Source organism: Capra hircus, chromosome 16 (genome assembly GCF_001704415.2).
Source record: "Capra hircus breed San Clemente chromosome 16, ASM170441v1, whole genome shotgun sequence".
Lineage (NCBI taxonomy): Eukaryota > Metazoa > Chordata > Mammalia > Artiodactyla > Bovidae > Capra > Capra hircus.
This window is the reverse complement of record NC_030823.1, coordinates 64,391,501-64,418,972: the sequence shown is the minus strand read 5'-3', so window position 1 is coordinate 64,418,972 and position 27,472 is coordinate 64,391,501. Positions and strand designations below refer to the sequence as shown.

General features: G+C 36.2%; 1 protein-coding gene across 8 annotated transcripts in view; it reads left to right on the top strand.

Annotated features, from left to right (window-relative positions):
- EDEM3 (ER degradation enhancing alpha-mannosidase like protein 3) overlaps positions 1–27,472 on the top strand; it is a 69,239-nt gene that overhangs the window by 6,156 nt on the left and 35,611 nt on the right. For all 8 annotated transcript variants that reach the window (XM_018060717.1, XM_018060718.1, XM_018060716.1 and 5 more), the window contains exons 3-8: positions 14,260–14,360; positions 14,897–14,936; positions 19,540–19,652; positions 20,766–20,919; positions 24,582–24,716; positions 27,175–27,280. In XM_018060717.1, the coding sequence (XP_017916206.1) occupies positions 14,260–14,360; positions 14,897–14,936; positions 19,540–19,652; positions 20,766–20,919; positions 24,582–24,716; positions 27,175–27,280 (649 nt within the window). The remainder of the gene's footprint in view (positions 1–14,259; positions 14,361–14,896; positions 14,937–19,539; positions 19,653–20,765; positions 20,920–24,581; positions 24,717–27,174; positions 27,281–27,472) is intronic.

Below are 27,472 nucleotides of genomic sequence, written 5' to 3'. Positions count from 1 at the left end.
ATCAGATTATTCTGAGAATTACTTCTTATGAAGTAATTGTTATGTCAGCATATCTTCTATGATTAAGGCCTATAAATGTAGTTGGAGAAAGTTTGGCAAAGAACTAAGTTTAATTGATTCTGCTGTGTTTTTCAACTGATTCTGAATCCATTTTTCTGTTACCCAAATATCTTCATATGTTTACATTATCTTTATGAACATGTAAGTACATATGCTTTTATACATTAAAAAAATTTTTTAAGCTTGTCTTACATTTGATAATTCTTATTCCCTTCTGTATTGTACAGCTTTTAAGAGTACATACTGAGTTCTTAAATGTTTTTAGGATATAATGGTGATGAAGTTCTGGGTGTTTTTAACCATGTTGAAAACACAGTTTTGAATTCATTTCTCAAGACTCAGCCATTCCCTAACATTTCTTTCAAAATCATTTATCCCTGGTTAATTCAGTTTGGGCAAAGCATAATTTTCTCTAAGCTAATAGTTTTAGGGTGGCCAGGTGGATCTAGGTTACATCTTCAAACCTAAGCCGTGTCAGCTTTAGTTCCAAAGTTGAATAAGATGTTATACAGCTGGATTAGTTCAGTACATCTCACTGTGAATAGGGTCGTCTTTTGTGAAGCACAATATCTTTAACATTTTGTTCCTTATTAGGTAAACAGCTGAAAGTTACATCAGTACATTTTTTCCTATCGTAGAAATGAGTTTCTGACAGAGCAGCTACCAATGGCAGCCCTCAGAAGACTTCCTGGTCCAGTTCTTATTTATGGACCCTTACTGGATAACTTTTATTATAGTCATCTGCCTGCAAGATCTAAAGGACAGGGATTTCAGTTCCAAAGACCAGAAACTCTTGGAATTAACACCCCTCGCCCTCCATTTTTCCAGTGGAGTCACACCCATCTGCAGTCCACTGCAATATGTGTTTTAAAATGTTCAACTATTTTATGACATGAGTGACTCTTGCAGTGTACTTGTGCTGTGCTCAAACTGTGTGAGGTCTGTAACCCAAGATTTGGTCTAGAATTCACACTTCCCCTTTTCAAGCTCTCAGCTAACATGAAATGGTTCTAAAATGTTAAACAGAGACCAGGTACTTTGTACTGGTTATATGAAGTCAGTTGTAATTTTTTTCTGGTTCCTATACTCAGAAACACTATTAGCTTGTTATAAAGTAAAAGTATATATAGATTTTGGAGTTAGATGGGTTTGAGTTCAAATCCTATGTCAGTTATTTAGCTTGGACCTTAAACAGATCATTTAACCCCCTTGAGCAGTGTCTTCCTATGAAAAATGGGGATGAGTACAAAGGATTATTGTAGAGGATAAGATTTTTGAGATCACAGGGCCATTTTCTTTACTTTTTAATAAATTGATCTTCTATATGTCCTATATTTAACTAGCATCATGAAAAAATGAAGTGAAAATGTTAGTTGCTTAGTTGTGTCCAACTCTGTGACCCCGTGGACTGTAGTGTGCCAGCCTCCTCTGTGGAATTCTCCAGGCAGGAATACTTGAGTGGGTAGCCATTCTCTTCTCTAAGGAACTTCCTGACCCAGGGATCAAACTTAGGTCTGTTGCATTGCAGGCAGAGCTACCAGGGAAGCCCAGCTAACATCATACCTGGTACATAAATGTTTTTTTTGTTCTTGAAAGCACTGACTTGAATTCTTACGAAGGTATAATCAAATGATTTTTTTTTTTGCATTTGATTACTGTGATATATCTTTACCTTTTAAAATCAGAAATTGTTTAATAAATTTTATTAAAAGTATACGCTAATGGTAAATTTGGGGTTGTACAACTCTGTTTGCTATAGTCAGTTGCCTTCTGTGCTAAAATGGCTTTTAATAAATGTTGAAAACTTTTCATTTCTTACTAGATTTAAAAAATATTACTCTCCAGTCTAGTATACAATTACAGCAATTCTTTTAACTTTCTTGGTTCTGGGAAAACAATGTTATTTTCCAAAGACAAGCGTAATAATATTAAGAGCATAAACTCTGGAAATGGAGCAGGATACCCTGCGGTAGCTCTGCCACCCACCAGCTGGGTTACAATGGGAAAGTTACCTCATCTCCCTGAACCTGTTTCTTCATCTCTCTCAAATGGTTTGCCTGCCTCACAATGTTTTAAAGATTAAGCAACTTAATATAATTAAAGTACTTGGAATTTGTGTCCAGCAGACAGGAAGCACTGCGTGTTTACTGCTACCAGCTACTGCCGCTGTCATCGTGGCTACTAGCAATTCATTGTCTACCTGAGATTGAAATGGCCCTCCTAAAATTTATCGAGGCTTTAACTCAGAACTTCTTCCCTAGATGGTGCATAGAACTTTCTTCAAACACACTCATTCTTTCCTGTTCGAGGCATGCCGTCTTTGAACTTTGTTTTTCTTTATGATTCCCCAGGTTCTAGTAATGTTATTTTTCAATAACAATGCCCTGCCAGCCTTAGGTAGATTACTAAATCTTTGTGTTACATCCAAGACTTTTCTGGTGTTACATCCAAGGCTTTTCTGATTTTATCAATTGGTAGCGCAGCTGGTAAAGAATCCATCTGCAACACAGAAGACCCTGGTTTGATTGCCTGACTCGGAAAGATCCTTTGGAGAGGGAATAGGCTACCTACTCCAGTATTCTTGGGCTTTCTTGGTGGCTCAGATGGTAAAGAATCCACAATGTAGGAGACTTGGGTTTGATCCCTGGGTTGAGAAGATCCTGTGGAGGAGGGCATGGCAACCCACTCCAGTATTCTTGCCTTGAGAATTCCATGGACAGAGAGGAGCCTGGCGGGCTACAGTCCATAAGGTCACAAAGAGACACGACTCAAGAGGCTTTGAACACATGCATTCTATCAACTAAGAATATTATTTGGGGCTATCTCAGCATCATAAGGAGCTTCCCTGGTGGCTCAAATTGTAAAGAATCTGCCTGCAATGCAGGAGACCTGGGTTCAGTCCTCGGGTTGGGAAGATTTCCCTGGAGAAGGAAATGACTACCCACTCCAGTGTTCTTGCCTTGAGAATTCCATGGACAGAGAAGCCTGGTGGGCTGCAGTCCATGGGGTCACAAAGAGTAGGACACAACTGAGCAACTAAGCACACAGTAGCATAAATACTAACAATTATAACGAATGTACTTGACAGATCTCTAGCCTCAGTCAAACTGCGGTTTATCCACAGTGAATTGCACAGATGACTTCCTTTTTTCCCCAAATAAAATGAAATTAGATGTGTTTTTTGGCAGTTCTTGCGCGACCTTATTTAACCTTTGACCACAGACACTTTAGGGCTTCTATTAGCTTGTTTTTAGTATTTGTGCTGAGGCCAGTCTGCAGACTAAATTAGATGACAAAATACATGTATTTAGGCCACCAAATACAGAACTGTTTTGGATCTGAGCTCCCTGATCTGATGATCTCTGTCTTCTAATGTTTTTCCTGTTGACTATAGACAACTCAGTTATCAACTTTTATAAACAGAAACTACCTTGGTAGAGACCTAAACATTATAAATCAATTCTGAAAGAGTTGGTAAGCACAGTAGCACAGTTTCCTTTAGCTAGGAGCATCATACCTATTCACTTTCAAGCTTGCTTTCGTGAGGGCATGAGCTTCCCTGATAGCTCAGTTGGTAAAGCATCTGCCTGCAATGCGGGAGACCCAGGTTCAGTCCCTAGGTCAGGAAGATCTTCTGGAGAAGGAAATGGCATCCCACTCCAGTACTCTTGACCAGAAAATCCCATGGATGGAGGAGCCTGGTAGGCTTCAGTCCGTGGGATTGCAAAGAGTCAGACATGGCTGAGTGACTTCATTTTACTTCATCTTCGTGAGTGCACAGTTCAAAGAAAAATCAGTATTTATCCTTTAAACAAAAGGAACTGTTTTAAAATGTAACTTCTTATGAATTTCCAGATTTGTGTAAGCTTTCTTAGAAATATTTTTTCCTGATTTTTAAAAAACGTTTTTCATTGTGTTAAAATATACATAAAATTTTGCCATTTAAACCCTTTTTAAGTGTACGTCATTATGTTCACATTGTTCTGCAAATATCACCATCCATCTTCAGAACTTTTTCATATTTTCATTTGAAACTGTACCAGTGTTTCTTTTTGATAGTTTCTTAATCAAAAAGAGTAATTCTATAAATAAATAAGTTTAAAAGTGGCATTAATGGTTGGGAGGAGGGAAGACACAAATACATGTGTATGTGCAATTTTTGTGTGTAAGCGATTATAGGACTACCTTTTATTAATCATTGTTCCTTGGCCTCTACTTTTAGAACATTCTAAAAAAACTGCCAAAGTGACTTAAATTCTATAGTGTCTTCTCATAGGTTTTTTTGTTTGTTTGTTTCTTAAATCATACTGTGATACTCTGTAGGATTTTGACTCAATAGAACCACATCTTCCTATATATTTAGGTAGAATTTACAGGCAAAAGAATTTCCGATTTCAAATGCATGGTTCTGTGTTGTACAGTTGTACACAGTTATTTAACTGCCACCACGTTTATGATACAGAACATTTCCGTCCCCCCCCCCCCCCCCACACACACACCCGAAGCTTTCTCATGCTCCTATGCAATCAGTTCCTTTTCTCCACCTCTGACCTCTGGCAACCGTTGTGATCTGGTCTTTGTCACCAGTTTTCCCTTTCCTAGGACTTCAATATTAGTGGCATCTTAGAATATGTATGTAGTATTTTGGTTCACATTCTTTCCCATAGTGTGATGCTTTTGAGATTTGTCCATGTTGTTGGAGATATTATAGTTCCTACTTATTGCTCAGTAGTATTTGTTGATTTGGCAAAACACCATTCACCAGTTGATAAATATTTAGAATGATTCTAGTCTTTGGCTCTTATTAAAAGATTGCTGTGAATTTGAGAATGCAGATTTTTATGTGGACATTCATTTTCATACTTAGGAGTGGGATTGCTGGGTTGTATGGGAAGGGTAAATTTAACTTTTTATAGGAAACTGCCAGACTTTTCTAAAGTGGCTGTAACATATTGCATTCCTCATGAGCAATTTAAGAGTTTTAGTTACTCCACATCTTCTCCAACACTTGGTATTTTCAGTCTTTTTAATTTTAGCTATTCTAGTGGGTGTGTAGTGGTATTTTGTTGTGATTTTAGTTTTATTTTTCCTGATGACTAATGATGTTGAAAATCTTTCCATATGTTTAGTATATCTTTTTTTGGTGAAACATCTGTTCAAATCTCTTGCTATTTTAAAATCAGGTCATTTGTCCTGTTATAACTGAGTCATAAGAGATACATGATTTTCTAGATATTAATCCTTTATCATATGTATGTTTTAACAAATATTTTCTTCCCAATGTACTTTGCCTTTTAATTTTCTTAATGTCTTTTGAAGTATAAATATTTTAACTTGTGACCAAGTCCAATTTATTCTTTTTCTTTTATGACTTAAGTCTTTTATACCCTACCTAAAAAAATATTTGCCTAGCCCAGAGTCACAAAGATTTTCCTATTTTCTTCTAGGTGTTTTACTGATTTTAGCTTTTTCAGTGAGATCTACTACTCATTCTGAGTTAATGTTTGTATATGTGGTGTGAGGTAAAGCTTTGTTTATATTTTTTTCTTTGTGGTTATCCCCATTATTCTAGCACTGTTTGTTGAAAAGAGTATCCTTGTCCCACGGAATTACTTTGGCACCTTTGTAGAATCAGTTAACTTTATATGCTTGGGTCTATTTCTAAACTCTGTATCTTTTTTCCCACTGATCTAAATATCTGTTAGTCCATCTGTATCAGTCTTGAATTAAGGTCATAGTAAGCCCTGAAATCAGGCAGTGTAAGTCTTTCAGCTTTGTTTTTTCAAAATTGTTTTGAATATTTTAGATATTTTGCATTTTCATGTAAATTTTGGAATCATTGTCAATTTCTAAAAAAAAATATAGCCTATGGAGATACTGATTGGGATTATATTGAAATCTATACATCAGTTTGGAGCGTTTGACTTCTTAATAGTATCAAGTCTTTTAATCCATAAAGATTGTGTCTTTGTACATTTATTTAGTTCTTAACGTTAGCAGTGTTTTGTACTTTGCAGTGTACAGGTCTTGCACATCTCTTGTTAAATTTATTTATAAGTATTTCATATTTTTAATGCTCTTATAAATTATAGTCTTTCAAATTTTAATTCCCAGTTGTCCATTGATGTCATACAGAAATACAACTTTTTCTGATAACTTGAGATCCTTGCTAAATTCACATATGATTTCTAGTAGCTTTTTTGGTAGATTCTGTAAGGTTTCCTGCATGGTCAGTCATGTGATCTGCAAAAAAAGATTTTTCCTTCTTCCTCCAAACTAAATACCTTTTATTTTTTCTTAGAGCAGTAGCTAGGACTTCTTGTATGATGTTGAAAAGAAGTGTGAGATCCTTGTCTTACTCCTAATCTTGTGAGAAAAGCAGTTAGCCTTTCCCTGTTAAGTATGATATTAGCTGTGGGTTTTTCATAGATGCTCTATATTCAGTTCCTTTCTGTTTCTACCTTGCTGAGAATTTTCATCATCACAGGTTATTTATTAAATTTTGTCAAATACTTTTTCTGCATTATTGATAATAATCTTGCTAAAAATATCTATTGGTAGCAGGACTTTATTTCATTACAACATTATTATTTATTATCATTTATTCCATGTAATATTATTTCTTAAGTTCAGTTTATTTTATCATTGATCAAACCAAATTGATTAACATATATTGAAGAATTTGGAAACTTTTGTTCTTATTTTCAGTGCAGACTTCTAAAGCTTGCCAGCATTCTACTCTGTGCTTAATTTAAAATCTTATCAGATAACTGCAGTTTTGTTACTTATTTCTCCTCAGTGCTGAGAAACATTTCATAAAATATAGTATTCAAAGGACCATATGTTCAGGGTAGAAGTATTAATAATTTAATAGTTTAGATAAATGGAATCCTAAACACCTGAAACATGGCTTAGTGAGTATAATTAGTGAACAAAAGGGAAAAGGAATATTTGATTTGGGATGAAAAGAGAACTGAAAAATTATGTAAGTTCAGTCAGTAACTAGCATATGCTATCTGTATATAATAGATGGTTCATTAGATATAATTTAGTTTTTGTTTTAGGAAGGAATATCTTACCTGCCTCAAGAAGGGAGGTGAGGTGTTTAAGGATCTGGAATAAAAAATTTAAAATGTATATAATTTTATGGGGAATTAAATAGATTTGGTGTCTTCAGCAGCTCACTATTATAAATAAACAGTACTTTTGTCTTATTATTGATTTTAGTAGAGTAAAGTCTCTTCCCTTTGGCTAGTTTCTGGAATTGGCTTTACCGAAAAGTCAGTTTGGATGCTGCTTTGGTTTGAGTGTTTTGTTTTTTTTTAAATTATGTATTTATTTATGGCTGTGCTAGGTCTTTGTTGCTGCGCAGGCTGTCTCTAGTTGCAGTGAGTGGGGCTGCTCTTCATTTCAGTCTGAGGGCTTCTCATTCTGGCAGCTTCTCTTGTTGCAGAGCACAGGCTCTAGGGCACGGGCTCCATAGTTGCAGCACGTGGGCTTAGTGGTTGTGGCACACGACCTTAGTTGTCCTGAGGCATATGGAATCTTCCCGGACCAGGGATCGAACCCACGTTCCCTGCATTGGCAGGCGGATTCTCAACCACTTGACCAGCAGAAAAGTCCTGACTTGAGTGTTTTAAAATTGTGTTTGCTTATTTTTTCGCTGCACTGGGTCCTTGGTACCACTCGGGCTTTTCTCTAGTTGTGAAGAGCAGGGGCTACACTAGTTGCAGTGCTCGGGCCTCTCACTGCTGTGGCCTCTCGTTGTGGAGCACAGGCTCTAGGGTTCGCAGGCTTCAGCAGTTGCGATTTCCGGGCTATAGCCGGATAGTGGTGGCCTACAGGCTGAGTTGCTCCATGGAATGTGGGATCTTTCCCAGATCAGGGATTAAACCCATGCCTCCTGCATTGACAGGTGGATTCTTTACCACTGAGCCACAAAGGAAGTCCCTGATTGGAGTGTTTTGAAGCAGTTGTATCAAAATGCTGGTAAATTTAGAATTTGATGCGGAGAGTCTACTGTGTTTTGTTTTGTTTTTGCTCTTGCTTTTAGCTAAGCACATGTTCTATCAATACTTAATTGATATAGGACTTTTATCACCTGAGTTTTATTTTTAGTGATATTTTTAAAGGTTTTTGTTTTTTTTTTTCCTGGCTGTTAGTCATAGCAGTATGAAAATCCTTATCCTTTGTTCTGACAATACATTGAAGAGAAAGAATCACTGTAACCTGAGTTAGCCAGAGTGTTTGAAGTGTAATGCCGTGCATGCTGTTTATTTGCCATGTATGGATTGCTGTGAAATTATGCAAATTAACTGTAGTTTGCTTTATGATTCCCTGGTGGCTCAGGCGGTAAAGAATCTGCCTGCAACTGGGGAGACCTGGGTTTCATCCCTGGGTTAGGAAGATCCCCTGGAGGAGGGCATAGCAACCCACTCCAGTGTTCTTGCCTGGAGAATCCTGTGGACGGAGGAGCCTGGCAGGGTGGCCAAGAGTTGGACATGGCCGAGTGACTAAGCACATGGGCACATGCCTTGCTCTGAACTTGCGCAAACCAACTGTAGTCTGCTCTGTGGTCAACCAGAAGAAAAGGCTGTGGTTTTGTTTCTAACCTTAATGTTGAAACTGGGGGACATAAAGTATTTTTACACCTGGTTCAAAGCTCTCTTATTTGATTATTCTGGTTTTCAGTTACTAATAATATTTTTCTTACCTGGATAAGCTTAGGGTTTGAGTTTCATATTTAATTTCAGATAACAGGTGATTGTGTATGTGTTTTGCAAAACCCTAAAAATAGTATTATTAAGCTTTCTAAGCAGCCATTTAAAAAGAGCTCTTTATAATCAAATTAACATTTGAATGATCTCTTATGTAGTATCTTTCAAAATACATAAGCAAGTTTTAAAACATGTTACTTGAGTTACTTCTAAGTGTTTTTTATATGTGTTAAATATAAAACTATAAAGCTTTAAAAATATTGTGCATTTTGGTAAATCATGGTTCTGTTCGAATTAAAAAGTAGTTAGAAACTTGACATCTCAAAGCCACATGCAAAAGTAGTTAGGAATTTTACTAATATATATATAATATTAAAATTATAAAATATTGAATTCAGAATTTGGTAGCTGCATGTGGATTCTAATTATATCAAAGCATTTGTTACCTGGAATCCTTTCCTCAGGAAATAAATCATTGTAGAACACCGAAGTTTTTAAAATAACCTGAAGGATTGCAGGCTGCAAGTCTTTTTGTGTTTAGTCTAATTTTTTTGTTTTGGTCTTTCCTTTTGTGTGACCATCTGTGTAGTGTTCCTGACCTCTTTTTTTTTTTTGCTGCAAACATGGTAATGAGTTTGGAATCTAGATAATTAAGTGAGAGGCAGGAGGATAGAGTTGGACATTGGGGATCAGGAATATTTTTGCTGAATTTTTAGGATTAAGAATCATATGGGCATACAGGCATAGGAGGAGCAAGTCATATTCAAGGTATGAAGGATCAGAGTAGTCTTAGAAACTTTGCCATGGTGCTATTTCATGAATGCAAGAAGAGTGGAATAGTATTTTCAAACTTCTAAAGGAGAGAAAATATGTTTCAGGCATTTTATAATTATTTGAATTGTTCTTCAAGTGTAAGGCAAGAGCCAGCTTAATCCAGAAATAACAGTATCGATGATGCTATTTTAAAGTAAACAAAAATAACTTACCTGAGGACAAAGTCCAGGCACCCAAGAGATAAAAACAGGAATGGAGATGCCAAAGAAAAGTGGTGTGCGTTGACTCCAGTTAAGTAGAACTCTAACAGTAGCAACTGGGGAAATTACAATTCCAGACCAGACTATAAATGTTATAAACCTTTAAAAAAAAATCTTTGTCAAAGCATTTAAAATTTTCTTTCTGATAGTTATAAATGTACAGAGAAATTTTTGAAATAGCTAAAACTAATATTTAGTGTACTATTAGTCAAAATATTAGAGACTTTGGAATTGAAGTATTATTTCTTTGTAAAAAACCTCACTAAGAGATGTTAGAACAGGACTCGCCTTGCTTTCCACCTTCTTGTTTTATGACTTAAGATACGACATAAGTCTCTGCTATATCTGGTGTAGTAGATTCAGAAATTTCCGAAATTTGGGCCCACTTCAAAAATTTTATCCTTTTCCCTCTGTGTCATGAAATTTCTGCAGGCATTTTTATGTCACAACCACTTTTTTTCATCTATGTGGATAATTTGTCCTTCACCGAATTCCTCTGGCTGCATATCTAGATACTGCTTCAGTGACAGCAGTATCAACGTTCCATGGCAGCTGTTTCTTCTGTAATATCTTTCATGTTCAATGTGAATTTCACCTTCAGTGTTTCTACTTTTCATTTCTTTGTGAGCTTTCATCCTCATTGGTTAATTTCCTCTTTTGATTATCTATTTTTATAAACTGTCAAACTGTCATGTAGGATTATCACTAGGTGACAAGGAGACATATGACTTCATGCTTGCTGTCTGAACTAAAAAATACACAGTGATCAATCACTAGTTCCACTTCGAAAGAAGTTATGTGGTTGATCACTGATCACAAGAAGCATCTGGTATTTATGTAGTGATTTGTGGATTGAAGAACTGGCACTTCAGTTTGCATTCTGTGCAATTATTTAAAAGTACAATGGTACCTGGAATTTGAACCATGTTGCTGAAAGTTTAAATTGTGAATCTCAATTTGTGTGGGTATAGTGAAAACATGCAAAGTGAAAACTGTTTATAATAATACAATTGATAAAAATCCCAAGTTAGGGAAAAGGGTAAGTATATTAATCCTGTTATCCTTGTCAGGTAGTCAGTAAGTATTAACTAAAATTGAAATATGTAATACAGTGATTCTCGCTTCTAAATGTTTCTTATAGTCACATTTTATTAATTTTGGGGGACTCTTTTAGGGACAGTCCTCTGGTTAAAGAGTATAAAGTTTAGCAAGCTTTTCTTGTTTCTCTCCTTTTCTAAGATGTGCAGCCAAGTAATTGGAGATGTTCTCGTCCAATTTCATTGAAGCAACTATTCAACTTATAGAACCTACTTCATTGGCTATGGCCATGCATGGAGGGCCAACAACATCAACTCTCCGACACGTTATGTGTCAACATATTTCCCTTTAAAGCCTGTCTTTATTCCTAATGCCCATGTTGTGGTCAATACAGCTTCATCTTCTCACTCCACTGTTCAGTTTTGGTACTGGAAAGTTTCTTATTTTCAAGCTTCATTTCAGTTCAGTTGCTTAGTCATGTCCGACTCTTTGCGACCCCATGAACTGCAGCACGTCAGGTGTCCCTGTCCATCACCAATTCCCGGAGTTCACTCAAACTCACGTCCATCGAGTCGGTGATGGCATCCAGCCATCTCATCCTCTGTCGTCCCCTTCTCCTCCTGCCCCCAATCCCTCCCAGTATCGGGGTTTTTTCCAGTGAGTCAGCTCTTCGCATGAGGTGGCCAAAGTACTGGAGTTTTAGCTTTAGCATCAGTCCTTCCAATAAACACCCAAGACTGATCTCCTTTAGAATGGACTGGTTGGATCTCCTTGCAGTCCAGGGGACTCTCAAGAGTCTTCTCCGACACCACAGTTCAAAAGCATCCATTCTTTGGCGCTCAGCTTTCTTTATAGTCCAGTTCTCACATCCATACATGACCATGGAAAAAACCATAGCCTTGACTAGATGGACCTTTGTTGGCAAAGTGATGTCTCTGCTTTTTAATATGCTATCTAGGTTAGCTATGTATTAAAAATAATTTTAAAAATTATATAACATTTCACTGTGTAGTAGACGAGAGGGAGGATTCTTGCGTGTGCTTCATTATCATTTAGGCTAGACATATGCTGTCATGGTGGTCCATCCAAAAAAAAACTACTCAATAGTATGCCAAACTATAAAATGCCTATTAGTGAGTCATTGTGTTGTACACCCGAAACTAACATAATTTTGTACATCGACCTATTTCAGTAAAAAGTACCTATTAAGAAATATTAAGAAATATATGCGACCTGTGGTGGAAACTGAATTCATAAAAGAAGATTTGAACTAGTATATTGATACAGTAGTCCTAGATAGGAAGATTCAATTGGTAAAAAAATATCAATTCTCCCCAATTTAGAGTCTTTCAATTAAAATTTCAATGGAATTTTAAGGAAATTTTAAAGTTATCCAGAAGAGTAAACTTGAAAAACTCATTAAGAACATTTAGAGCAAAATAACTGGTGGGAGTGAATTGCTTAACCAAGTAGCAAGGCATGTTGCAAAGACTGATTAAGACAATGGTTTTGAAGCAGGAAGTAGGTTTGTAAAACGAATAGGTCTGTAGGGCAATAGGAGTAGGATCTAGGTCTGTAGAACAAAGTAGAGGCTATGAAAACGTGTGTTCATGTAGACACTTTATAAGCTATATTTCAAGCTGTTAGGGAAAGGATGAATTGTTTAAAAAGTGGTATTTAGGAAATTAGCTATTTGGGGGAGCAAATACAAGTACGTCCCAACTTCACTTTATAAGCAAAATTAGATTCCAGACGGAGTAAATATCTAGACGTATAAAAAATAAAATTATAAGAGTGCTGTTTTCAGAGACCCAAGATAGCCTTGTTAACCGTGCCCCAAATTTAGAAACCATGAAGTGACTAATAGATTTAACTACATATTTAACGATTAAAGTAAAAAGTACCGTAAACAAAGTTAAAAGCCAAAGGAAAGATAGAAAAAATGTTTACATAGCAATGTATAAGGAGTCCGACAACCAATAGAAAATAAACAAAGATATAAATAGACATTTCTAAAAAGAAATAGCAGTGGCTAATGCAAAAAGATGTTTATCTTCATTTGTAATGAAACTTGAGATACCATTTTTTATCCAGAAGATTGGCAAAATGTAAACTGTTGATCATTGCCTGAGAGTGTTGTTAAGAGTGTATATCTTTGTCTTCAGTTTGATAGTAGCTAGCAAAAATGAAGGGGCTTCCTTGGTACCTCAGCTGATAAGGAGTCTGCCTGCAATGTAGGAGACCCCGGTACGATTTCCTGGGTCAGGAAGATCCCCTGGAAGAGGGATAGGCTACCCACTCTAGTGTTCTTGGGCTTCCCTGGTGGCTCAGACGGTAAAGAATCTGCTGGCAATGTGGGAGACCTGGGTTCAGTCCCTGGGTTGGGACGATCCCGTGGAGGAGGGCTTGGCAACCCGCTCCAGTATTCTTGCCTGGAGAATCCCCTTGGACAGAGGAGCCTGGCGGGCTATAGTCCATGAGGTCAAAAAGAGTTGGATATGACGGATAAGTTGGATAAGCACAACACAGAAAAAATGAAATATCCATACCTTTGACCCACTGGGTCTGGTTTCAGAGATTTAATCCATAGAATACAAGCATATGTACCAGAGATATGGACATACAGCTGTTTATTGAAGCATTGTTTATACAGTAAAAAATTGAGTTCGGCCTACGTGTTCATCGGTACCCATACTTTGGAATACCATGAGGAGCAGGTCCTATCAAGTGTGTGGGCTCTGGAATCAGGTTGCCACATTTGCATTCTGGATCCATCATTTACTGGTTGCATGACATAGGCTTAGTTAATTTCTCCGGCCCTCAGTTTTCTCATCTATAAAACAGAAATAATGGAATTTGTTTCAGAGGGTTATATGATAAATAAACTAAAATATATAGAACAGTGCTTAGAACATAAGTACTCAATAATATTAGTTAATATTAAACTATCACTATGCAGTTATTAAAAAGAATAAAATACATCTGTAGAATTGCAGCATGAAAAACCCCAGTGTGATTTAAGTGAACACATTTTAGGACAGTGTGTACAAATTGCATGAGTACCTATTTATAAGTGAAATTTTTAAATGATGTATGTGCATGTATTTCTATGTGTGTGGATAGGTCTGAAACGATAAATGCCAGTTGTAACAGCAGTTATCTCTCTGGGAAGTGAGATTGGGTGGAGGGGAAATGGATTGTTATTACAGTTTTAAGGAAATATTTTCTTGTATTTACAAGTACATATTTATAGCTAAAAAGTTTTCTTTTAAGGTTTCATGGACTGTAAGAATAGTAAAACTTTTGGTTAATTTTTGTTAAAAAAAAAAAAAACTGAAAAGTTATGTTCTCTAAAAGATGTGCACTTTCTTTTTGCTTTCCTTAGTGACTCACTAAGACTTTCCTTGCAGGAACATGCTTACCCAGCAGATGAACTCATGCCTTTGACCTGCAGAGGTCGGGTTAGAGGCCAGGAGCCAAGTCGGGGTGATGTTGATGATGCCTTGGGAAAGTGAGTATTAACAAAGGGCATGTCATCTCAAAGTTCTCAAGTCTTAAGGCATCTTAGAGGCAGTGTGTAATTGTGTATCTGGGAATTGGTTAAATTTCAAAGACTGCTTTAAGTATTACATTAAATTCCTTTATTCCTTTTTGTTATCTTTTGTACAGTATTAATCAGTTTACTTCTTAGATCAGTGAAAAGTTGAGTCGTTTATTAAGATGAATTTGACTTTTAGAATGTATATAGTTGTTGACACAAGGTGTTGTTGCATTAATAACTTTTACTTGCTTTTAAAAGAGCTAATGAATATTTCTGTTCACTTTGAAAGATTTGTAGTTATGCCTAATGTAAATGTGATGTTAAGGCTTTTCAGTTTCCTTTAGTGTTTCATAGATTACATGGTATTGTAGATGCATGAAAGTCCTAGTTAATGGAATAATGGAAACTTCCGGTCAGTCAGTAGGATGCAGATAATGTCTTATATGTTCATGGATACAAATATTCAGAATTCTAATGTTTTGTATCTCACTATACTTGTTTCATAGATTTTCCCTGACACTGATTGATTCTTTGGATACTCTTGTGGTAGGTTTGATTCTCCTTACATTATTTTATGAATTTCATACTATGTGTGCTCAACTGCTATGAATATAATTGTAGTACAGTAAGTCTGAAATAGAAGCTTTCAGAATTTAAGATAATTTGATCTTTGCTTCAAAATAAATCTTTCATACTATTGAGTTGATAATGTCATGTGAATGTCAAGTGAAATTATGTAGAATCATGGAGATACTCAAAATTTATAGGTATGTTAGCTTACATGATGGCCCCTTAATCAGAAAAGTTGTTTCCTTTTGGACAAGTAGATTGAAGCTATTGGAAGAAGGTAATTCTAAAAAATGCTCTTGATATTCTTGTTCCAGAAAGACATGCTGTAATGATACTGAAATTGTTAAATTAAAATTTTTATATATTAGGTCCATTGAAAATTTACTTCTTTCTCAAAAGTGATTTTTAATACCAAGTGATCACTACTTGGCACTCCTTTTAAACCTGATGGGAGGCAAAGTTATTTAAGTTAATTCTCATTGGGGGTGGTTTGTGATGGCAGAGGGGAATGGCTCAGTTCCAGCTGTCATGATTTCTGAATGTAGTATCTTTCTAGTTTTTTACTCTCAGATCATTTATGGTATAAAAATAGGCTTGTTTCAGAATTTTTCTTAAGGCATAATTCTCAAAGTTGAATTAATGTCTAAAGTATTGATTAATATTTTTAAAAACACAGCAAAATATCTTTGTGGTGTCAGAAGATTTTCAGAGCCTGGCTTTTCTTCCCAGTACTATTTCTATATTTTTATTTCACTGGGTGATTCTTTTCTCTTTTTCTTTTCTTTTTTAATCAGAGACTCTCAACTATATCAACACCTTAGGTATATTACTTACGAAGTTTAAAAAAAATATCCTTCTCTCCCAAGTTATTCTGATTTAATTTTCCTGAAGTGGGACCTGGCATTATTACGCATTTCTCTAAAGCTTCTCTTTGTTTATAAAATTTAGCCATAGTTGAGACATTTTTTGTTGAAAAGCCCATGATTGTTTAGACCTTTTTAGCTGTATCAGAATTTTGAAAGTTGTGATTTCATTTTTCAGAAATAAAAGGAATGTGTGGACCATATTATAATGACTGTAAGAGAGACTCTTGTGTACCTTATTTTTGGTTTAGTAGTCCTGTGTGTTCTGCTCTGATAGGAGAAGAGAAAAAGATAAACAGGTATCCCAGGAGACACAAATTGCCCCCCTGGGAGAAGCTAAGTGGTGTTACTTATTTATAAGTGTAGCTGGGTGGTGCACCTCGTGTCTGTCTTGATACAGGGAAGTGAGTGAGGGCAGTAGCTGTGGATCAGGAAAGACCATAGGTGGGTGTACGTTTGTTTCTCATTCTGCCGTCTTGGCTTTATCCTTATGTGCTGGAAGCTCTGCATCATCTCTCTCTAAGCTCTGACTGATTTTTATGAACCTGGACCTCAGATATTCTATGTGTTTTAAAAATTTTTATCAGAAATGAAGGAGAAAATGTGTTTCTAGGCTGCAAAACTTCCCTATATTTAGAAATCTACTTATCTCTAATTGAGCAGCCATTATTATAAATAGGTTCTGTTCCGCTTTGAAATTGAACCACTTTGGCAGTGGTTCTCAAAATATGACTCCAGCACTACCAGCATCAGCATCACCTGGCAACTTGTTAGAGATGCAGATTGTAGAGCCTCATCCCAGGCCTGTTGAATCAGAAAGTCTGGGAGCAATGCCCAGGAGTGTTTTTTTTTAAACAAGCTTCCAGATGATTCTAATATATGCTAACATTTGAGAACCACATGTAATGATGCAGTGCTTTTTAGACTTGTTTGCTACAAATCACCTGGGGATCTGCTAAAATAAAATGCAGATTGTGATGGAGCAGACGTGGGCCCAAGGAGACGTTTTTCTAACAAACTGCCACTTGGTGGTGCTGTTGCTGCTGGTCAGCAGACCACACTTAGAGTGCTGCTGCTGCTGCTGCTAAGTTGCTTCAGTTCTGTCCGACTCTGTGCGACCCCATAGACAGCAGCCCACCAGGCTCCCCCGTCCCTGGGATTCTCCAGGCAAGAACACTGGAGTGGGTTGCCATTTCCTTCTCCAGTGCATGAAAGTGAAAAGTGAAAGTGAAGTCACTCAGTCGTGTGCCACTCTTAGCAACCCCATGGACTGCAGCCTACCAGGCTCCTCCGTCCATGAGAGTTTCCAGGCAAGAGTACTGGAGTGGGGTGCCATTGCCTTCTCCGACGCTTAGAGTACTGTTTGCTGTAACCTGAGTTCTTGCTCCCTGTGGCAGGGAGTACCAGGAAGCGATCATATAATATTAATATGTGACGTTGGCCAAATTATTTAGCTTCTCTGGACCCCTGTTTTCACTTCAGAAGGGCCTAGATTGAATATCTAAGATAACTATTAATATCTACTTAAACAGAAGGATTAAAAGAAATTAGTTTGAAAGTTTTTCCTACTTTTAGAAGGAATGTACATTTTATCAGTATAAGTATTTAATATTTCTAATTTACCCTGTGATCGTTTTTTGATTTGTGGTTTCTTTATCTGAAAATATTAGAGGCCATATCACTTAGGACAGGATGCAACCTTATTGTTTTTATTTTGGTCATACCATAATATGTGAAGTAGAGCTTCTGTTGTCAGAGTTTGATCTTTCAGTTTAAACTCTGGTTCATAATTCTAGACATCTAGTTTCTATTGACTGTAATGAAATCAAACACTAAAACTTTAAATTTACCACTAAAGTCAACGTTACCATGAAATCTACAGATACTGAGCAAATTAAAGGGGGGAAGGGAAGAGACCTGAATTTGTTCTTTGTTATCAATTAGGAGCTTAAGAAACCTGTCAACTAATGGAGCTGTTAGAATGAATTTTTAGCTAATTGTGGACAAAACTCATTTTTATTCTTCTTTGAAACAGATAGTATAGGTACTGTTCTTGGGAGAAATTCTCAGGAGATAGACTTTGAAAGAATAAGATGAACAGAATTATATTAAAAAGATGTGTGTGTGTGTGAGGAGTGAGTAGAACAGTTGTGTCTCGCAGAAGTGATCCAGGTCTTTGTACATTCACATTTGCAGCTTCAGAATTTACATGGACTTTGAGACTGAGAAAGAAAAGCACTCAATTTAAAATCAGGTTTTATATTATACTCAAGGCTTACCCTAAATTTTACTTAAACTTTAATCACACTCTTATGTTTTATGCCTAAATTAGAATTAAAAAAATTTTTATTTCCTTTTGGCTGTGCTAGGTTTTCATTGCTGTGCACGAGCTTTCTCTGCTTTAGTTGCGGCGAGTCGGGGCTACTCTTTGTTGCGGGGCACAGACTTCTCATTGCTGTGCCTTCTCTTATTGCAGAGTGCAGACTTTAAGCTCTTGGGCTGCAGTGGTTGGGGGGAAACAGCTCATTGGTTGTGGCTCCTGGACACTTGAACACTGGCTTAGTAGTTGGGGTGCATCAGTTTAGTTGCTCCTTGGCATGTGGGATCTTCCCAGATCAGGGATCAACCCTACATTCGCAGGCAGATTCTTAACCTCTGGACCACCAGGGAAGTCCCTAGATTAGGATTTTTAGTGACGTATCAGATGAGAAAACACTATAAAATACTATCAAACAAAAAGATTAAACAGTCAAGCAAAGGAAAACTACTTTTAATGGACCTGAGATCTAAATAACATCTACTTGTGCAACCTTAATTTAGACTGAAAAATCGACACACTGTCACAGTGACAGTGAGCCTCTTCTGGAACTCATTGCAAGCATCCGGAGGTCTTAGCTTCGTCAGGATTATAGACCCTCATGGTAATAATGGTAATAATAGATAGTAATGGTATCAAGCACTTACTAAGTCAGGGACTCTACTAAAAGTACTTTACATGCATTACCTCATTTAGGAAAATAAACCTCTGAGGATAGGTATTTCCTCTTTTTGTAGATGAAAGAACAGGCTCAGAGATGAGACTAAGGAACCAGAATTCAAATCAGAGCTTGTTCTTTAGCCCAACATTGCACTGCCTCCTCAGTTAGGGGCCTTGATGTCCAAGGGGTGAAGATGGCAAGCATTGTATGGTTTAGGATCAATTGATCATTCCCTGGAGGATGTGCTTTCTTCTGAGACTAAGCAAGTTTTAAAATGATATTTGACGAATAGGGTGGGTTTTGTGTTGTTTGACTGGGGAACCAAATCCCAGTAGAGTTTACCTCTTGCAGCTCTAGGTCATGGGTTATACACACCAGCTAACAGTTCTGATGATGATTGTTTTAAAGTCCTAATGATTTTTCAGTTTGTCTAAAAAAAAGAAGTATACGCATGTAAGAATTAAAGATTTTAAAATTAAAAAAAAATAAATAAAAAATTAAAAAAAAAGAATTATAGTCAAAAAAAAAAAAAAGATTCCTTGCAATATAAATAGGTATTTAATCTTTTTCAGTTTTAGATAGTAATCACATTTTTATAATATGCTTAAGGGAAACATTCTTTCTGTGTTATTTTTTATAATCTTAAGGTATTAACTTGCTATTAGTAGCTCATTCTGAGGATATTACTCTAGGTCTTGATTGAAAATAACTTTACTTTCAATAATTTTCTTCTCCTAGGTATTAAATAAAACTAAAGAATTTGAAGATGCAGTGAGAAAAGTTTTAAGAGATGTTAACTTGGATAATGATGTAGTTGTATCAGTCTTTGAAACAAACATCAGAGTTCTTGGGTAAGTATGTGAGATACTAAACTCTGATTTTAATAACAGAAGAATAAGGGTATACTCTTTATTTCTTGGTGGTAATAAAGCAAGAAATTTCTTATGTTTAAAAAATAAAAGGTGTGATACTGTAAAACACAGAGACTGCGGAATGACCCTGCTATATGTGAGGCACGGTCAGCAACAAGCTTTGGAAATAGTTGCAGACTCAAATCAAAGGTAATCCTTGTATGTTGTTACAAAAAGACTGACAACAGGTCAAGTATTTGCATATTAGCTACATCACAGTTTTTTTTTTGTCAGCTTATCTGTTTTACTAACCTTAGCACTTTTTCAAGCCAAACTGAATTTATAGGATTACCTTTGGACTAACAGTTTGAAATATTCTTGGAACACAGGAAGTACAGGATTTATTAATTCACGTTTCAACATGATTACGTTTTTATATTTAATGATTATTTTTGTGTTACTGTAACTCATTTCCTTTTGTTACACAGGCAAAGTGAGTCTATTCATCAGTTAAATTTTAAAAATAGTTTTTTAGCTTTTCACAGTTTATTAATCTATTACATTTAATAAAGAGTGGGGAATTTTTGTTAATGTTATACTAAAAGTCAAGAGATTTCATGGTGCTATAATTAAATTTAAAATTTGTTAAAATCAAATGTGATAAACTTATTAAAGATAAATGATTTCTAGGTTGTTTTTTAAAAAAATGTACGGTATTTAAGAATGCCAAACCCTTTCGTCATTGTCGTTCAGTTGCTCAGACGTGTCTGACCCCTTTGCAACCCCGTGGACTGTAGCCCACCAGGCTCCTCCCTCCGTGGGATTTTCCAGACAAGAACACTGGAGTGGGTTGCCATTCCCTTCTCCAAGGGCCAAACCTTTTACAACAGTTACAACATTTGATTCTTTTTTTTTTTTTTTCGTACTGGCCGCGATTTAATAATGGTTTTTAAAATGGTTTGCCACAAGCTGAGTAGCCAGAGTTAGGAAATTGTGTTCTTCTGTGATTGTTCCTTACTCTAAATTGTTGGTAGCAAGATACTCACATCTGTTTAGGTGATGATGTGTAAGTATGTGTACAACGTGACTAATGTTTCATCTCTCTGGTTGTAGGGGTCTTTTGGGTGGACACTCGCTGGCAATCATGCTGAAAGAAAAAGGCGAGTACATGCAGTGGTACAATGATGAGCTTCTCCAAATGGCAAAGCAATTGGGCTACAAACTTTTACCAGCTTTCAATACTACCAGTGGCCTTCCTTATCCAAGAGTAAGTAATTCTGAAAAATGTGGCAGCCTTTGTATACTTCTTTGCGGTTTTGAAGGAATCAATTTTTGTGATCCAGCCATTGTTGCTTACCTGCTTGAGGCTGGAAAAAAAGTTGCATCAAGCTCCGTAACAAATTTATATGAACATTTTGGTGAATTTGCATTTGAATGGTGTGAGAATTTAGATTCGTTAAAACTTTTTGCGTCATTGCATAAGGTTATGATGCAGAAGGAAGAAACCAATGCCAGACTAGAATTTGGGCCCAGAATTATTCGTGCAGATTATGTGGTGGAAGCAGTAGAGTAGGTGTTCACTCTCCAGAGGAGAGGGTATTGAGAGAATACAGGACAGAGGGGAATGAGGAAGTACAGCAGTGAAAAGGAGGTTGTGCGGAGACTTAGGAGGAGAACCCCAACGTAGCGTATGGTATTAAAAATACTAAAAAAAGAGTTTCAGAAGGAGACGTTCCAGCAAACATTAGGATAATTAGGGGTAAACAGAGCCTTGAAGGGTGTAATGTGGCAGAATAAAGGGGAAGAAGGATTCGACGTAGGTGAAAGAATAGGGACATTCATTTTAAGATTTCCTCTGTGTTTGTAGTTAAGGAGAGTTGGCAGCACAAGCAGAGTCAGTTGAGGGAGCTTTTATTATTATTATTATTTATTTGGCTGTGTTGGGTCTTTGATTGCAGTCCATGGGCTCTTCGGTGTGGCAGGTTGGCTTCTCTTTAGTTGTGGCCGGAGAACTCAGTAGTTACAGCTTGCAGGCTTAGTTGCCCCGCAGCATGGGTTCCTCAACCACAGATTGAACCCTTGTTCCCTGCATTGCAATTGCAAGGTCGATTCTTAACCACTAGACCACCAGGGAAGTCCTAGGAGTTATCCCTACCCCCCCACCCCTGCCCAAGAAAATTTTATATTTAAGGCAGAGGGAAAGGAGCTATTGAAGATGGGAAGAACTCTCCCCTAATATATTGCATTCTTTATTATTAATAACGGTATTACTCTTTCCTTCTTACCTGGGCCAGACATCTCAGCAGTTACCAAGCTCTGTTTATTTTATTTCTTACCGTTGCTTTATTGTTGAAACTAATATAATTGTATTCATAAACTATTATAAATGTATATTTTACTCTTTTCTCTCTAGTTTTTGCTTCAGAGACTTAAAAATTAATCTTACTAAAGCATGATTTTTATCAAATTGCCCTCAGAAATTTACTGACTCTGCCTTTTGTACTGAATATTCTTTAACGTCCAGGTTTCTTTCTGGTTTGGCAATCGACTTTCTGAGGTTCTTTCATACCCGTACCCCAGTGAAATGTATGTTCTGTTTCAGACAAAATAATCTGTTTGTGTTTTTCAAAACACCTAGGGAGTTTTTTGGAGAAGGCAATGGCACCCCACTCCAGTACTCTTGCCTGGGAAACCCCATGGACGGAGAAGCCTGGTAGGCTACAGTCCATGGGGTCGCGAAAAGTCGGTCATGACTGAGCGACTTCACTTTCACTTTTCACTTTCATGTATTGGAGAAGGAAATGGCAACCCATTCTTGCCTGGAGAATCCCAGGGACAGAGGAGCCTGGTGGGCTGCCGTCTGTGGGGTTGCACAGAGTCGGACATGACTGACACGACTTAGCAGCAGCAGCAGGGAGTTTTTGGTTTTGTTTGTCATTTCCAAACCTTTAGGCTTGCCATAATAACTTCTCTACCAATATAAATAAGGCTCATTTCCTCCATCAAGAAATCTCTGGAGATCCAGCGTGATATTATATGCTTTTCAAACTGGAGGTCACAGCCCATTCGTTTACCCATTGATTTCGTGGATCCATGAAGACATCATTTTTATTGTTTTTGTTTAAGAAACAGACTAGTATTGAATTTCGTATTTAAATTTCTGTCTAGTCTGTGATACCTTTAAATAGCTCGTCTGTGAATATCCTTATACACATCTTTCTTACTTATTTCTTCCTAAGGATAAATTACTAGGAAAAAAAAAAACAAAAAAGCCATAAAATAGGGGATGCTTTTTAAGGCTTTGTGTGCTTATTGACCAGTTGTTCTTCAGAAAGGTTCTACTTTACACTTCCTATGTTATGTAAAATTGCATGGGTCATACTGCTGCCCACACTGTGTATTATCTCTCTTCAGCCAATTTGTGCTTCCCTGATAGCTCAGCTGGTAAAGAATCCTCCTGTAATGCAGGAGGTCCCGGTTCGATTCCTGGGTCGGGAAGATCCGCTGGAGAAGGGGTAGGCTACCCACTCCAGTATTCTTAGGCTTCCCTTGTGGCTTAGCTGGTAAAGAATCCGCCTCCAGTGCGGAAGACCTGGGTTCGAAACCTGGGTTGGGAAGATCCCCTGGAGGGGAGGGCATGGCAACCTACTCCAGTATTCCTGACTGAAGAATTTCATGGACTGTATAGTCTATGGTGTTGCAAAGAGCCGGACACGACTTTCAGTTTCACTTTTAGCCAATTTAATGAGGAAAAACTGGAAACATGTTCTAATTTGAAATTTCTTTTGCTTGTGTGGTTTAAAATTTGAAATCTCTTTGCTTATTAGTGTGGCTTAAACTTTCTTATTAATCTTTTTGTTTCCTTAGAATATTAAAATTGAAATAAAAATTGTTTTAAACCATCTAAATGTTGTTAATTGAATTTACTTTTAGTAAATATTTTTAGTTTTTATTATAAATGGAGGTGCTGAATTGTGAAGAATCTAGCAGTTCTTCACTTTTGTCATAACATGAGAAGCAGATAAGAAATTGAAACAGAAGCTACTAAGGTCATTATCATAAAACAAACAGTCATATTACTTACTTATCCTCAGAAGTATCAATATAATTTTAAAAATTATTTTTTTAGAAGAGGACTATAGGTAGAAAATAACTACCTTCCCATCCTTCTTAAGTATACTTAGTAAATACTGCTTTTGCTTATGAAAATTAGTACAATCAACCTCTCTTGGATATGAATACATAATTGATAATATTTGCAACAATGGTTTTAACATAGAAGTATTTGCTGGACAGAAATGCTCTTGAACAGTTAATGGTTATTTTTTTATACCCGCATAAAACCCTAGAGCTTATTTCTGGTCAGCTTGGTTCAAGTTTATATTGTGGTGGTATTTGGCTGGTTGAAACATTTTTCTTTGCGTTATTTGTTAGTCTGTTAGCAAGGTAACATACTCTATATTTCAGAATTTTAAAACCTGTGAATAAAAGTTTAATTTTCTTTTAAATATATACTATACTTAGTTTTTTCTCTATGAAAGACTAATACTTTTCCACAGATTCTCAGTTAAACCTCAGTTTCTTTTAGGACTGGAATAGTTTCCTAATTTGGCACTGACTAGTTCAAACTGTCCAGAGAACACGATTGTTATAGCAGGTGTTTGCTTTGTATAATTATTATATTGATACTGAATTTTAATATCCTTGAAGAAGAAGTCAAGTGAAAACTTACTTATCCTATGAATAGTATGTGCTTAGAATGTACTTCCCTAGATGCTAATTGGAAAGTCACAAAGATCAGCAGATAAAATTTCAGTGTTATTTTATCAGTTATTCTCATGATCTGATTAGAGTCTCAATTGAGAAATGGTTTCTTATCCAGAAATCATTGTTTCTTGATAATCACTAATGATAATCTTCTGATTTTAGATCAATTTGAAGTTTGGTATCAGAAAACCAGAAGCTCGGACAGGTACTGAGACTGATACCTGTACAGCTTGTGCAGGCACCTTGATCCTTGAGTTTGCTGCTCTAAGTCGATTCACAGGAGCAACGATATTTGAGGTTTGCTTTTCATAGTTTGCTCTCCTGGGTATTGGGCATAAATAACTACTAGCTTTTCTTCATTGATCAAGTATTAAGAGAATCAATTGGAGGATTTCTGTTATTTTAGTGAACATTTTGTCTAAATTACAGCACATAGTTTTAAATTGTCAAAAGCACAATTAAGTACAACTTTTGTTCACAAATTTTAACTTTTTAGTTTTATTCTTAGAAAATGCCTTAGCTGTATTACTTATATGAAATTTGATGTTAAAGATGTCTTGTATGAAATACTGTGTTGCTTTGTTTTATTGTTAGACTTCTGTGTGGTCTATTGCATTTCTGAAAACTTCACTAATCTAAAACATAGTGAAATTTTTGCACTTTCCTTCATTGAGAGTCTTATCTGTAAGTTTGTTTACTTCAGTGGAAATATCGTTCATTATCCAAAGACTTAATAGCCTCCAAATAGTTTGTTGTGAACTAGCTATGTCTCACACTTTTTTATTTTAGCTAATTGTTTAACCATGTCATTGGAGTGCAATAGTAACAGCCTGTGTTCAGACATATGACTTAGAATTATTTCAGATTCAGCAAATGGTGTACATAGAATAAGCAGAAATAGGAACTGTATAATACTGGCATTTAGAGACGTTGGGTCTGAGTATACATAAACCAGGGCATCCCTCATAGCTCAGTTGGTAAAGAATTTGTCTGCAATGCAGGAGACCTGGGTTCGATTCGTGGGTCGAGAAGATCCCTTGGAGAAGGAAATGGCAGTCCACTCCATTACTTTTGCCTGGAAAATCCCATGGACAGAGGAGCCTGGCAGGCTACCGTCCAAGGGGTCACAGGAGTCGGACACGACTTAGCGACTAAACCACCAAACGTAAAACAAGTTTAATGGTCTTTGTGTGGATGTATGTTCAAAGTATCTTAAGAACAGGTTAATCTTATTTTGTTTAATTTTTATTCTTTAACTTGCTGGGTAATATTTTTCCTTCATTTAAAAAAATGTCATTCTTTACATCCTTTCTAATTTAATTTGACCTATAAACTCTGAGATGCATTTACACTTGAGGAAAGTGAGGCTCAAGATGCTTGACTAGTGGGTGAAGGAGTGGAACCAGAATTAGAATCCATTACTTTCTGAATTCAAAGCCCAGCCTCTTTCCACTGAGTTATTTTATATTTTAAAACCATGCTTTTTCTTTAACTTCTTGAATGTGATTTATTATGGAAGAAGCAACCTCATGCAGTTGACAGAGACTCAAACTAATACATGTCTGGTAAACTGCAGTCTGAGGCCAAAACAAGCCACTGCCTGGTTTTCAAAACAAAGTTTTATTGTAACGGAGCCAGCTCATCTATTGGTTTTTGTCTATGGCTGTATTTGTGCTACAGTGACTGAGTTGAGTAATTGTGACAATGACTGTCTAACCCATAATGCTTGTCTGGCCCCTGTCAGAAAAAGTCTGTTGACCTTTGGTCTGATGTATATGAAGAGATCTGAATTCTCATATCATTAATAGCTGTCCTGTAGTCTAGTTTTAAACTTTCACTAAATTGTTGATTTCACTGGTCCTGTTTCTTTAGCTATAAAATAGTAATAGGGAAATGTAATCTTGATGAAATTTTTTCAGCTCTGAAATTACATGATTAAGTAAAGTTGCAATCTGCTTTGTTTTAAAAATTCAGTATAAATAGATTGAGTCAAGAATGAAAACTATTTTATACCCTGTTCTTAAATCTGCAGAGTGACAAATTGGTTTAATGATTTCTTTTATAGAAGTACTTCTGCAATGCTGAGTACATTCACGCTCTGAAATTAATTTTAACTTAATTCTTTTGTACATGTTCTTTGCTTTTGTTTTTTTAACATCTTTTCATCCAAAGCCAAGAATTTAATCAGAAATAATTTAGTGTCCAGTGGATAATAATAAATGAAAAAAGAAGAGAAAAATGGTATTATAAGGTTGTAATTTTGGTACTGTTAAATGAATGCTAGTTGCTTTACTTACTCTTCACTAACGAAGTTGCCTGCTATTTAAAATGTAGGATTTGAAGTGCCTATTCTGTTTCAGAGATGGCATGCTAATTTTGAAATTCTTTTTCAGTTTTGTGAATAAGAGTATTTAAGGAGATTTTCACTTTGTATTAAAAGATAGAAATTATTTTCATATATGCCAACTGTTTTTATTTCAATAATTCTTGTGTGTAAGTGTGGACCTATACTACGAGTAGATGAACAAGGATGGTCTCAAAGTGAGATCATTGGCACTAAATAGCATTTTTAGAGTCATTCTTTCCAACTAGACTCAGTTAGCTGAAAGAGCCAGTATTTTTGACTTGTAAAGAAATTTAATGTATAAGTGATCATCTTTGGAATTTACTTAATCCTAAAAGTATACTATGGGCCTTTGATTTTTGTTTGGCAGATATGCAATTCCTCAAGTATGCTTTTCTTTTTTTATTGCAGGAATATGCAAGAAAAGCTCTTGATTTTCTCTGGGAGAAAAGACAGAGAAGTAGTAATTTAGTGGGTGTGACTATAAATATTCATACTGGAGACTGGGTACGAAAAGGTATGTAAGTTGGACTTTTCAAATTAAGCCTTCACATTCTAAAAATGGTTGGGAAATAAAGGATTTTTATTTGTTAAAATAGTCTTTATGACAGTATAAAGCATAATTTCTCACAAGATTGCTGGAATTTTAAGAAATGTAGCCAAATTTTCTTCCTTGGTGCCAAATAATAGCACACTTATTTCAGATAGC